We start from the raw sequence: 15,336 nt of genomic DNA, 5'->3' as shown, positions 1-15,336 counted from the left end.
AAGTTACAAGTGTGTTTATGAATGACTAAAACGTCTACATCAGTAATTTAGTTCTTCAGACCTAGTGACTAGCGAAACAAGATTGAAGTGTCTACATCACATTTAATTGAAACTCCTGAAGAATAACGACTATTTGTTATGAAAACTTTGAACTACAACTATACCAGGGCGCTCCAAACCAACCAAAGACTGAATTCTCTTATCACCCAGTTCTCTACATATTTCGATTATGGGTGACCAAACTCTTACATTTCGTCAGGTGACAAATCTCTATTTATTGCCTGTAAAACACTTTGGTCTGCTACATGTAAGATGGGGATACGTACGAGATATTTTTTATACTGTTTGACTTTGATTCTCCTTATGTTAATGTTTTACTAAATAGAAACCATGTATTCTATCTGGAAAAGCATGGAGTACAACATACTGAAGAGCCAACCAACTTGTGGAAGTTAATAAACCAAACAGTAACGTTCTTGATTTTCATCCCTCACAGGAATAGAAATTCAATTATCTCTCTTCTCATACAAATCTGAAGGATCATTGTTTCGAATATTATGGAAGAAAAGATGATCACTGTAACAAAATACTCACTGAAAGTGGAAAAAAATCTCCATGTTAACAAAACGAACTAAATTCTATGGTCTTCCTTAAAACTTTTGCATATAATTAGAAAGAAGGCCCACCAAATCAGTAATCATAGTTAGACAGCATAAAAACATCAATGAAAGTTAAGCATCAGCTAGGAGGGTATAAGAGGTTTAAGAATTCTTAAGATATTAAAAGCTATGATCTAGATTCCATGAAAATACATAAAATTGCAACAAGTTTGAAATATTTTATTACAGGGCACTGTTTAAAGTGTTCACAAATTCACAGAAACTGATAACTAAATCAAAATGTTTTACAAAATGACAAGTATCATACACAATAAACTAGATTTACTACAAACAATAAAAATTAGATTACATAATTATGTGTGGTTCAGAAACAGATTTTGATATTAAATTATGGGGAAGAACAAGTGCTCCATTGAGAAAGAGTTCATCTTTCACAGATACATCTTCTCCTAGAACTGTAACATTTTCCATTCTTACCTACGAAAAAAATACAAATAAAATTTCATAAGCTATAAAAGTAGTAATAATTATTATTACAAATAAATACTCATTTATAACGTTATTCACCTATTCTAATATTCAATACATACTACTTAATTTGAATGTTTATTTATTTGAACACATAAACATTAGTACAAGTGCCAACCAAGTACATATGTGCCACACAATAACAGAGACAGAGAATGTAAAGTGAGTATAGTGAAAAATAAAAACAACAACGAACAGAAATTGGAGTATGAGGATGAAATAATAATAATAATAATAATAATAATAATAATAATAATAATAATGGGAGAAACAGTTCAGTTAGTAAAGACACAACCAGGAAGAATTTTTTCAGTTAAAGAAGTTACGTTCACTTTTATCAAGAAAGTAAAAGAAAGTCACAGCAGAATCGCCACTGTCTTCTATTTTGAGTCATATCTGACAACGTCTGAAGCCACTATGCTGCATCATCTCTAAAACCCCAACCAGAGAGTCATGACGGACGAACAGAAGCCAGTTCTATACAGCTTTCTCTCATACTACGACACCATGTCATACACTGACCACCTCTCCGCTTTTTCAAACCGGTCCCAGCGTCGGAAAATAATGCACGACGTGGAATTCTATGGGCCGACATTCGTAGGACATGTCTAAGCCACTGAAGTCGATATTTTAAAATAGTGACACCAACCGAATTATCGTCTCTGTGACCGAACACACGATGCCGAATCTCTGCACTAATGAGATGGTGTTGCAACTGGACGTCAGCAATCTTTCGGAGACAACTCGAACGAGCTAGGTTTCATAAGCATAGAGCGAAACCTCTCCCACCAACTCGTTGTAGATACGACCTTTATAACCAGACTAACATCACAAAGGCACCAAAGATGGCCTTGATTGGCATAAGCGTCGCTGGCTCTCATTATACGTGAATTAATCTTATTTGTCACGCCACCACCAGCACTTACGCAGCTACCCAGATACACGAACTTCACTACCCAGAGTTAGTGCAGGTGCTCCGTTCTGCTAGTCTTGTGAAGGTACTTTGCACTCTAAAGGTGCAAAACACATACCACACCCACAGACACTGAGTGTCAATGATTAAGTGCGGATTGCATGGCTTGGGTATCATCACATGGTAAGACAATATCATCTGCATACCCAATGTCGGAAAGTCTCTCCAGGCAACAGATCCACATCACCATTACCTACATCCATCAGAGCTGTTTCCAGAACGTAGTCGATGGCGGAGTTGAAGAGGAGTGGTGATATTGGGCAACCTTGTCTAACACCACTACTTGGATAGAACAATAAAGAGGTGGTTGTATGCCCTCACTCTGCCTGAGGTGTTTGTATATAGGGATTTCAAGAAGTTAATAAACTTTTCAAGCACACCCTTCAATAGACAATCCCAGAGAACAGTCCTGTCCGACGAATCGAAAGCGGCCCTAAGGTCAAGAAACACTACAATTGTTGGCCTGAAATAAGTATGGTGGTGTTCTAACATTTGGTGGAGGGTGAAGATATGATCAATGCATCCTCAAACAGAATGAAAACCAGCCTGCTCCTCGTCAGTCAATCTTTCTCGGGTTTTGAACAATCTACAAGGTATGACAGAAGCCAACAGTTTGGATGCAATTTGAAGTAGACTAATCCCCCGATAGTTGTTGAAGAAACGATATGAACATTTTTTAAAGACAAGAATTACATGTCAATATTTCAATTTTTGATAACAAGTGACAAATACTATTCTTGTTTGACAAATTCACTTACATACACGAATGATATATTTTATTTCAGGCAGAAGATACATTAAATATATCAGTAGAATAAATTACCTCTAGAACTTTAATGTAAAAAATCTTTTGAGTAATAATATCACATTAGTTTGGGGAAACTTGTGTAAAGAAATTTGTACAAAACAGTATTATGGTGAAAAACTGTGATATTTAATGTTCTATTTTTAGAAGGGTTTTAAGTTTTTCACTGCTTATATTTGAAGACTATGTTTAATTAGTCTCTGTTAGTCAATGCGATTGGATAAAAATACACCTAGTTGATAAATCCCAAATAGGATGACAAGCATGTCTTTGATTGGACTGCTAGCTAATATTCCAAGTATAATTTTTAGCTGATATTTTAATTATATCAACAGAGAGATAAGATTCAAACAATACTGTGAACAATAACTTATCGAAATGCTAGAACGATCACTCAGCATTAAGAAATATACATATCTTAATCCTGATACGTTAGGTTTATTCAAAAAAGGTATTGTATATCAAATTCATTATTATTCTATGATCACTGTCCATGTACAATGGGACTATTAGATGAGCACTTTGAGAGTTAAGTGAAAAATATGCTGGGCATATAAAGTCAATTGATTGATAAGGCTGTGAACATTTACAGACTAAAGTGGTTAAGACCTGAATTACACAATATTCAACCACCAACAAACTCCATATGCAATATCGTTCAGTAGTATACGAGTAGACTGGAAAACGGCTAGAGTGACTTAAATAACATATGGGATTAGTCAATCGGGTATCTAATGGTTAGTCTGATCTGTACATTGAAAGATGTAAACTCCCTAATTTGGAGCAACCCAAGCATCTTAGTCAGTGGTTGGAAACCTTGGACAATACGGGCCAAAATAAAAGCAGTTATGCATTGTTTTCCTGTCCAATATTAGTTTATACCTTTCTTCTTAAAATTTGATGCGTACTTTCCAACATATCTTTGGTAAGTGTAGTTTTTCGCTATCTTTGGAATTACTTTTCTAGCTTCTCCATTTAAACTGTCGATTCCCATTGGATATTCTAATAAGAATTGTGCTAGTCCATATCTGTTCCGGGTCCTATGTTATTTGTGGCTGACTGATCGATTAGCTTTATTTAAAAAAACAATTCGTTTCAGCTGGAAAAAAAGAGTGTTCTACAGTTTAAGAAATCTGACTAGTAATATGATACAATGAACTCAATGATCAGGCATAGACTTCATTCCATAATTAGGTAATGGTCGATAGAGTAACGCGATATATTGTGTTATAAAAATCTTATAAAGCTTAATCATTTGGTAAAAAAATGTGAGTATAGGTCATAAGTTGTTACCAAAATACTAAAAACGAACCACTTAAATATCACTGATATTTAGTCTGAGGTTAAACAATCTTTCTTATTAAAAGTACATTAAAAAATTCGAAACTGTCATAGTGATTAGTCCATGTTGACCTTTTGCATGATTTATTTTGAAAGTTAGTATAATGAAATTACTGTGTCTGGCAACATTGATGTCATTTCTTTTCAGAGTGGTTATCATGAGGTGATAGTTCTGAAATGAATAAGCCAATTACATTTATTCATTATCCAGTAAATGAAAGATAATTTTTCTGGTTAGTGTTTTTTTAGCGAGTCAGTTTTCTACGGGATGGGGTCGCTAACCCCATACCCAACCCTCCTCCTTTATCCGGGCTTGGGACCTGCAGTGGCCCCCGGAGGAGCTACAGGCGGAGTTAGTAAATGATAGATCCTGTAAGTTAATTCTGAAAAATTAAAAATGCAAAAAGACTCTACATGAGGGCAAATCATGATGTGGGATCACTTTGTGAAGTGATGGACTGTTAATCTGAACCATTTTGATGGGTCGAGACCACTTGATTGAGGTCTGTGTAATTATCACGACGGATGGTGGAAGGTTTCGGCTGACATTGCTTAGAACCAGATTTATTGATGCTGATCCATTCATTCTATATCTTTATCTAGATCTTGAGCTCCAATATCCATTCATATACTATAGCAGATCACGTACATTTGAGTTTGTTCACATTTAATTTGGTTAAGCCCTTTTGTTAACTTATTCAACGGACAGAGTCATTCGTACAATAACAATTTATCTATATCATTGTACCTTTATTGTTGTCGCACTTGGATGAACATGTATGCTTGAGCATTGCTTGCCGCCTAAGCACATATTCATTCTGCTAGCTTTAGTGTTAGTCGCTTAAATGATACGATGATTTATTCATTTTTCTGTGTATATATATGTACATTTTAACTCGGTTCAAAAACTCGCTCGCTTGCTCATCGGCCCTCGCATATTCTTTTTGCTTCGTGTGCCTGCGGTTTTGGTGGTTTGTGCGTGATGCAATAATAAACGTGATCAATGCTTCGTATTCGTCTCCTGATTTATACACCATTGGCTAGTTATCTTGTAACGTTTATATCATAGAAAGACGTAGATAACATTCATGTGATTAGTATGATAATCTCGAATTTTAAAATATCCTTGTTCTACATAGATAGACTGTGGGAGACAACAAAACAGATTCCAGTGGAGGAAGAAATCAGGAAGAAGCGCTGGAAGTGGATAGGACACACATTGAGGAAATCACCCAACTGCGTACAAGACAAGCCCTCACATGGAGTCCTGAAGGCCAAAGGAGAAGAGGAAGACCAAAGAACACATAACGCCGAGAAATGGAGACAGACATGAGAAAAATGAACAAAAGTTGGATAGAACTAGAAAGGAAGGCCCAGGACAGAGTGGATTAGAGAATGCTGGTGGGCGGCCTATGCTCCATTGGGAGTGGCAGGTGTAAGTAAATAAAGTAAAACAGACAGATAATTTTAAATATCACAAAACGAGAAGAATGGTCCGTTCGCTCATACTTGACGGTACGATACAATAATATCAGACTAATAATAAGAAAACACCGCTGGTAGAGGAAAACTAGAAAATGAAGCAAAGAAAAGTATAAACGCAAGAGAAACGAGGGAAATGCGATGTTTCAAACTAATACACTCAAACAAATCGCTTGATGTACAAATATACATTATATTTGTTTCAATAACCCAATAAAAGAGTCCATCTGTTTCCAACACGGGTAGGGCCAATAAGTTAGTGAATTTATTCATTAATGTCATTATTAATTCATTGCGTACCTGAAAGGTGCTTACTTATTACTCAGATAATCTTTCATAAATTGATTGACATTTCGAAGTTAAACGCTTTTTTCTTAGCAATCTAGACTATGCTAGAAAATGAAAGCTTTGTGTGCAAAAATATTATTCAAATACATGGTTTTCTTCTGTTTGGTGAAAGTAAGCAAATATACGAATGAAAATAAATGGTCCCAAAACCAATTACGAATTTATTCACTTATTAAAAACCAGATTCATTTTATTACATTTACAGTACTACGTAGCATTTCAATCTCAATAAGTTATAATGATTTAGATAGAGGACCTTATGGGAATTAAATGAGCATCGTAGCCAAATCCTTCAAGAATCACGTGTATTTTTTTATTATAATACTATGCACAAAGGTAGTTTCGTTCTTGATAACATTCACTTATTCAATCTAGTTGAAGAATAGATTTTGAAGAAACTTACTGAGAATATTTTTTTACTTCAAATAAAAATGTCTACAGCTAACTTACCACGTACAGATTTATATACTATAAACTGCACTGGGTTAGTGATATTACTTGACTGGTCAAACCGTAGTTGGTGGGAGGGGAGGTTTGAACCTGTAAAAAACTAGTTCAAGGCCGAGTCAACGAATTTAAGTACAGATACTCAAGTGAAAAGCATGTAACTTATCTATTCCTTATTAACTTTTAAGTGAAAACGGGCTAAGTAAAGCGTTACTGTTTAAAAATATTTTGATGAAACTTACTAAACGTGTAAATTTCTTTAGCAGATTATGAAGTAATTAACTAGGTAAAGACTAATTAATTAATACAGCACAAATCTATGCTCCCATTTCATACTGAGCTTATACTCCAATAAATATATAAAATGATATTTCCTAAGTATCTAAATTTAGGATAATGATTCAAAATCAAACTTTATTAAGGAAAATAATGATTGATGGTCACAAAACCACCTTCAGTTTTTATAAAAGTATGCAAAATACAAACAAAGAACCATATCGAATTTTGTACATGAAGTGTTTCAAACAAAATTTTTCACAACGTGATGATACTGAGTACAAATGTACACGTTAATATTGATGAGTCGCAAGGAAATTTCATAGTTATGTTAGGTGGATGGAGATATTCGTCAGGACACCCTGGACCTAGTCGGTCACTAGTGGGAAAACCCCATCTGGGGTATTGATGGAACTTACGTTCCCTATGAGATTCAAACCCTCATTACCCAGTTTTGCAAACTGAAACGTTATTACTGAGCCAGTCAGGTCACGACTGACCTTCTGTAAGACTGAGATATTTACAACTGATTGATAACTTAAATGCTTTATAGATTAACGAGGATATTTATCAATTAAACTAATATGGAAAGAATATTTCTGCAACCAAATTAACCTACCCATTTTCCAACAACTGACCTCCAGCCAACAATACAATTATTTAACCAAGAATGAGATTTAATGATTGATTTTGAAAAGATAGCTGAGTTAGATATACGTACACCATCTTCAATTATGACACCTGCACCAATAGTCACATTAGGGCCTATTCGACAACCATGACCTAATTTTGCAGTTTCGTGCTAAATAAAAGTTTGATTTTCAAAAAAAGGAAGTGAGCGAAGAGAAGCATTTTAGCCGAATTTTATCCAATCAACGAGACAAAAAACATTCAGTGGTGTTCTGCCTTTTTGAAAAATCACCAGACACTGGTGATGAACAGTTACCCTACTTTTCCGTGTATATATAATGCAGCTTTATATCTGATCAAGAATTACCATGTGGAATTACTCACAGCAAAATATACCTTTAAAACGTTAAATAAAAATCAAAGTTACTTTTTATGATACTTAAAAAAATATTGGTAAATTTCAACATGTAATATTTCCCTTGAGAAGATAACGCGTGTGATCTCATAACATTTGGATTATCTACGAAGACATTAAGACTTTATAAAGATTTCAATATTGTTTATCGAATGATTAGATAGAAATCATATTCCTGAATAACTGTTCTCAAAAGTTTTGACACTAAAAAAATTGTTAGTCAGACTTATGATTCAGGTGACCTGGTGTTTTATTGTTTACACAGTTTGTCAGTTGATATTTCACCTTTGACTGGGAAAACATCAAAACAAGATATATATGAATGTAAAGCTGATTGATTCTTCGAAACATGTATGACTCGGTATCGGAATTACATCGGTTATCCATGGTAAGGATTTCGCTAACGGACAAACCATTGGAAAAGAATTGGTTTTTGATTTTTAACTTCCTGTTCATGACGTTCCTTTCTAATTTATGCAAACTGTATGTTTCTATGCTTTTTAGTTTAAAATCACAATTGTTCATGTATGCAAATACAAATGATAATACATTGTTGCATTTTACGACTAAACAATGGTCATAAAAGCTTAGCTAAAAAAGATAATTGTACTGAACAAGTAAAATTCTTTAAAGCTTCTATGGGTAATTTCGTTTTATTTCATCGCAGAATCTAATGGATATTAGAAAAAGGGAATGTAAATAATAAACCTGATTTACGGCAACGCACTGACTCCATTATGGACGATTATAAATGAACCGTGAAATATAAATTCTCCGTTAAGCTAACCCTATTGGTCAACAGCGGTAATAAAAGCCAAGTACAAATTGAGTTAGAAGAATTTATTGCGGACATTCATTTATTCAGAGGGACTGTAACAGATGAATCCAGAAGGAAGGCTTCCCAGCCTACTTTATTTTACTAAATTTGACTAAGCAGGGAACGAATACATAGCGCGAAAAATAAACACACGCATACATATGCCCATATAAAAACGACAGTCACAAGCGAAAAATTGACAAGTGCAAATATATTTGTATACAGTGACTGGGAGAAATCGGATTAATTTATAAAAGATGGAATTTCGTTAGCAGTGGAACTGAGGACGCACACTTTGTCCTATCTGAGGATCGTCGGCTAGATGTATCTGGACCCCAGATTTGATATTTACTCTGGAACTTGAACCCAGTGCCGTTCTCTTGAGACCTCATAACGTAATCTACGTAGCTACTGAGTGAGTCACCCATGCAATAGATATGGGTTTTATTTCAACGCGAAACGGTTTGGACTATTCTGTTGTTGATATTTTGACTGGAATTCGGTCATTCTTAGTTGAAGCGGACGTTACTGGGTTCAAGTCTCGAAGTGAATATCAACTGTGGGTCTAGGTACGTCCATATTGGACGAAACGCGCGTTCTGAATTTTACTCCTAGCCATATTCCATTCATTCTATACCAACTTGTGTCATGATGATTTTGTCGAGGCAATCTACAGGGGATCCACATATCCCAACCAGAACTGATCGAATTTCAGTCAAAATATTAACAAGAGGATAATGAAAACCACTTCAAATTGGATTATATCAATTTGCTTATCCAAATAATAACATAAATCACTTGAGTTTTATAGGGAACCGATACGAGCACTATAGATTTTATTCAGTCATACAGTATATAATATTACATCATCGCATAAATTAATTCCAAAGATAGAATGAGTAGCAATTACTGAGTGTTTGATGAATCAAAGGTAAAGAGATTTCACGTACAACCAATTAAAGCGAAGAGCATGTGTTCATACTGGACGTTTTCTGTAGATAACTACAGTTAAGTAACATATCATGACACATATTTGGAAAACAAGACTAGTTATATCTAGTTTTTATTCCTCTCTCCAAGTAAATGCTCTCATTATAGATGAATTCCATGCACTGGTGTAAAAAAAGGATGTTGACTATATGTGTTCTAATAAATTTCTAAGTAAGAAAACTCATTTTGAGATGTAAAGTGTTGGTTGACTGGAAACCTTGGACTTAGGTTTTGTACTATTTAGCACTCATTGGGAACGTATGCCAGTAATTAATATGGTTGGACAAAAAGAGTAAAACCAATTCAGTTGGAAATTTGGTTAGTATAATGCTGCACATATGTGTTCACGTAATAAATAATTGATTAATTGGTGCTAAATACTACTTAGTCAAACTATAAACATGTGATTATTAATCTAACTGTATAAAAATCATATAAAAAGTAGTGTATGCGTATATTATTTTAGCTCATTTTGAGGGTCAAGTAAATCCATATCAGGAGCCTTTTTGTTTTCACTATGCGTTGACAAATTGGGGTTCTTAGCATCAAGCGTAAGTCATTTAAGGATATCTGCAGACACAAAAAATGTTAGACATAACAGTAATATTGTTAGGAACTGGTGATCCCTGACGAGTTTGATTCCGTGTCACCTAGCTTTACAATCAAAGACGTTAGTACTGAGCTATTCGAGGCTAACATAACTACAAATGAATTTTAAGAATTAAAGAAATAAGATATATTTAACTTTATTTTAAGTTGTGTTCTAGTTAAATATTAATTATGTTAATTATGAAAGATAAGTAATTAGGTTCAGTAACCCGTTAGTGTTTTTTTGGAGGTACAATTGTCACCCACACACTGTAAAAAATCAAAGATACTACTAGCTTTCTTCACACACGTCTAGGTTTTATAAAACATCAATAACCTAAATATATCTATACTTTTCATGTTATTTCCCCTAACGAAGAAACTATCTCAAAATCTATGCATATTTCATTCAAGAAAAATAAGAACGCGTTTTTCAAATGATTTGCATGTGAAAGTCTTTTGAGTGAAAAAGCAAATTATATTCACACGTAAATGAAATGTTTACCAAACATAAATAAAAACTCACGACAAGAACATTTCCTATTAAATTTGGATCAACTGTTAACAAAGGTGATTTACATTCATATAAATGGCCCAAATATAGTCTCATGCCCGTTAGATAATCTGCAGGCTGACCAATATCCATCCAAAATCCTTATGTAAAAACAAATAATCGGATGAATTCAGAAGAAAATTATTGATGTTAAAGCATTATAGTAAACATTTTTAAAAATGATTAGGCAAAGGAGAATTCAGATTTATACAATAACAGCTGACAGTAAACTGTTTTGCTGACTTTGAGTATTCAGGTTAATACAAAAAATGTGAACTGGAGATTTTAAAAACATTGTAACCACGTATAATAGTGACAACAGACTAATCTGATCTAGTATAATCTGTAATTATACCATAGGCTTGAGTTATTGATCCGGTTTATTTTATGGTAAATTCAAATGAGTTAAGTATGGCGATCGCATATCCTATCAAAATGATATAATCCAAACTAAATTAAAATCAGTGTTATATTCAAACACACCGAACTGACAATTTGACAAAACGCTTTGTATAATATCACTTGATAACTGAAATTAGCCTTACGAATGATGATTTTCAACCACCCATCAAGTTCATGTAGGGTGTTTATGACTGATAAAGTATTACATATAAATACTATACTCATGAACAATCAAAACATATTTTGTGCAAACAAACATTATAAAAATTACAACGGACAGTATAAAATAACTAACGTAATATCAGACATCAATGTTTTGCTTTCATTTTCATAAAAATGCAGCCAATTTAGATGGACTCTCTGTACAAGGCATCATGTATCTAATAAAACTGAAACTATTTGGCTTAGTTGCTGAAACAAAATACCGTAAGAACACGGTACACATGTTAAAAAAGTGACATGTTCTGATACTTAAATGCGCATTTAACATAGCACTCACTTGAATTCGAATAATGCTGAGATGTCAAAAAATAAACAATATTAGGAAATCCTTTATTATTATTTGAAAAGTAGGTAACTTAGAATGCAAGACTTAAACTATATCTTAATCACTAGATTTCCTGCATAACTAGCTATTGAATACTTATTTTATTTGTTAAGACCTAGATCCGCTGAAAAGCAGATGTATTCCCTGGAAATTATAAAACAGCTGATATGGACCTGGGGAAATTACGTCTCTGTAAAAATTAAGTCATTGCTGTAGTATAACTATTGATACCTTAAAATGATATTGAATAAATTTTTAGATAAAGATGTACACATGGTTAGCATTTTGTATAGCTGACTAAATAATTTCAAAGTCTATGACAAAGCATTTATTGTAAACGTTGTATTTACGTGCAGAAAAAATGATATTATTAAATGAAGCCATATAAGTTCATCCGATTAGTTCTAACTCAATACTCTCGAATTCTTCTGTTTCAACAAAATGTTTCCAGTAGTCATAAATGGTAAGACCAAAAAAGGTAAAACTACTTACAAGAAAACGATATTTAAAAAACTTTATATAGTATCTGTGCTTCATTATTTAGTACGATTTAATGACTCTACTGTGGTATATAAATTCAAGTGGTCTACTAACAACATTTTAAATGTCTGGGGGTATTCATATAACAGTAGAGAGACAGCTTGGTGGTTAAGGAGTTCGATTTTCAGCCACTACTTCCCAGGTTTAAACCCCAACCTACCTAATGCTGATATCGTTAGTACCAACCGCCCAAAGTTGGTTAAACTAATAGGTACTTGGAAAATTAGTTGATAGTAAAAACATTCACATGAAAAAATTAGTGCGTCTGAAATCCCTACGTTGTGAAACTTTTGCTGTACATGCCCCGTAATCTAATTTCAAGTTTTTGTTTGTCATAAAATTCTACTGACTAACTTAAAAAATGTTGTGGACTTGAATTCATTTAAGTAAAGTGGCAAAACTACAATACCGATCAATAAATAGTCACAGGTTCTCATATTCTGCTATGATCCTCACTTTGTGTGCCGGCCAATGATACTATTCTGTATTGCCAACCGAAGTATTGACATAAATTCTAGAAGCACCAGTTTAGCGACTTGACATTGAGTAGAGTTGGTAGTTTTTAAGTCTACCACGATCAAGTGACTTTGAAAAAAGTGGCTTTCCAGCTAAGCTTATTTGAAACCGTTACATAATTAAAGCATCCGACATTACCTTCAGTTACCTTTCCATTAAACTTGAAAACAAAGACGTCACAACTCATAAATCAAGAATTATAAAAGCCATTCACAACGTTTGATGATTACTAGCTGACAGTTTTGAGTACAACACTACTAAATGTGAATCAGAAGGATCATTTAAATACAGATAAGCATTGGTTCTGCCTGTCTCGGGATAATCTTAAATTTTGGAAACTCCAGCCAATATGTGTTGCAGTACCTGTTGTTTCAAACTGAAAGTTGCTAATAACCAAAGGTACCATACCTTTGTGCCTTTGACACCTGATACACTTCATAGCAAGTGAAACGTTATGTCGCGAAAATATATGGGTTACACTTACCTACGATAGTTCAGAGAAACGCATGAAGCGTGTAATCTTATTCCAAAAACTGCGTACACTCATAACAATCGAACATTAAAAATGTATCAAGTATTATCTGAACATTCTCAGTTGGAACTAATTAAAATCAAGGTATGAGTGACTGATATAACGCTGTAAAGCAGAATATTAATGAATCTCCTCAAAAACAAGGCGTTTAAAAACCTTCACTCATCTTTGAATAAACTCGATTGACAGTTATGGAGGACATTCGTCTAATCGAGTGGTAATACTTATATAAATTTTTCATCAGGAAATTCGAACAAAAGTGTTCCGAGCACAATATTTAAAGTGAAAGTTTTACTATGGTCTGAGATTTAGTCTAAGGTTCACCTTAACAATATTACCTTGCTGTGACAATGCAGTGGGACAACTTCAGCTAAAGCACATACGTATCAGGTCCTACGTTGAATATGATGGAGTGAACAACAAATGAATTTATGGTGTAAAATGATATTAAGTTGGTAGTCTTCAGGAAACAACCTACCTGAGAACTCAATGCAGTACAGTTCAGAATCCCTCACCATTGCTGGAAAAACGGCTGTTTCAATGGACATCGGCTTGGCCTGTAAATAAAAGAATCCGCAAACAATATCACCTCAATACGCTTAAGAATGGTAGGTTCAAAAATGTAGAGTCCAGCGTTAATTCTGTTAGCGACATATTCTGATGGTTTTTCGACGAAACGTTTCACAAGACCTGTTTGATCATTGTGCACCACAGCACCATACTTTGATGGCTCTTCAACTTTTGTGACCTAGGTATTTGAAACTAATAGAAACACATTTACTGCCATTGTACCCTCTTTTCCATGAGATAAGTGGAATTCTAACATTCTTTTGAAAGGATAATTACAAATGATATCGCTGTTTAGAACAAAAAACCTTTCTCCTGTTAAAAATGGAGCCGCTTGTGCAAGTGGACCTCCTACAGTAACCAAAATATAAGGAACAAAAAACACATTGCCTGTGTCCAGTGCTTCTTTTTCGTAAGAAAAAACGATTTTTACATTGGTGTTTTGAACTACCTTACAAATATCAGCGCACAATGATTGACGCCTACTTTATCACAACTTTCTCTTATGCTTGATTCCAAAACTTCAGCTTCACGGTTGATTGCAAGGATAATTTCAGTAATGTCAACCTAGAATTGAAACAAAATATAGTCTATTCTACTAATACTTCGAGTAAAGCTTTGATTTGATGAAGTAACATTGGTTTGTTCGCAAATTCGACTAGTGGTTTGGGGATACTAAGTGTTAATGGACGTAACCTAGTGCCATAACCGCCGATTAGTATCAACGCCTTCATTAGTGCACGGAAAACAGATGACGGGAAAATGGATGGCCTTGAAAAGTTCCTTTTCTGTGAGACGATAAAAGAAATTTTAGCAAAGTTTTTTTAAGTGATAAGTGTATATATATAGTCTATAAATGCCTGAAAAAACACTAGTATGTCCGCCATTACTGAACATTTTGATTACAGCATCTGGAATTCCATCCAAGTCTTGGTTGTTTTCTATTGTATAATAGTTAAGACTTTCCAATAATAGTGCTTGCACTTCAGGATAATCACCACTCTGTTCCATATCTCGCTCTGTCTTGATAAGTTGTAGGGCTGGATCTGTTCGTTTAATACTTTGAAAGCTATTATAAGTACAGTTGTTAATGTCAGATTACTGGAACATGCATTCACCATGTCAATCGGAGGTCGTACCAAGGCTCTGACACGACTGGTAACCTCAAAACGTAAAACACCTGTATTATGTCCAAAAACAGTTGAATTTCCTTCTTAATGACTATGGATTTGTCATTTATTTTTATTAAAATAATTATAGCTTTTTCTAGGTTATGCTAATTATAATTGTTCCTAAAACCAGACATCGTTTTGTATTCTCTGTTTATGATACCTTTTTGTGTTTGTTAATTGAATCGATCTTTACTTACTTTCCTCTATCATCACTTGAATGTACTTAGATATCGATTGGGCTACCTTA

The 15,336-nt window shown here is 34.0% G+C and overlaps 1 protein-coding gene across 1 annotated transcript; it reads right to left on the bottom strand.

Annotated features, from left to right (window-relative positions):
* Positions 1–965: 965 nt before the first annotated feature.
* On the bottom strand, positions 966–14,928 carry Smp_000510 (gdp-mannose pyrophosphorylase b; the record flags this gene model as incomplete). Its single annotated transcript, XM_018790406.1, has 9 exons — positions 966–1,097; positions 7,440–7,622; positions 10,787–10,914; positions 13,829–13,907; positions 13,940–14,098; positions 14,132–14,307; positions 14,388–14,484; positions 14,523–14,705; positions 14,824–14,928. The coding sequence occupies 9 exons, from the start codon at positions 14,926–14,928 to the stop codon at positions 966–968; spliced, it is 1,242 nt and encodes a 413-aa protein (XP_018646317.1).
* Between the last annotated feature and the right edge of the window lie 408 nt (positions 14,929–15,336).

This window comes from Schistosoma mansoni (genome assembly GCF_000237925.1).
Source record: "Schistosoma mansoni, WGS project CABG00000000 data, supercontig 0113, strain Puerto Rico, whole genome shotgun sequence".
Taxonomy (NCBI): domain Eukaryota; kingdom Metazoa; phylum Platyhelminthes; class Trematoda; order Strigeidida; family Schistosomatidae; genus Schistosoma; species Schistosoma mansoni.
Note: the sequence above shows the minus strand (reverse complement) of the source record. Positions and strands in the feature narration are given on the sequence as shown.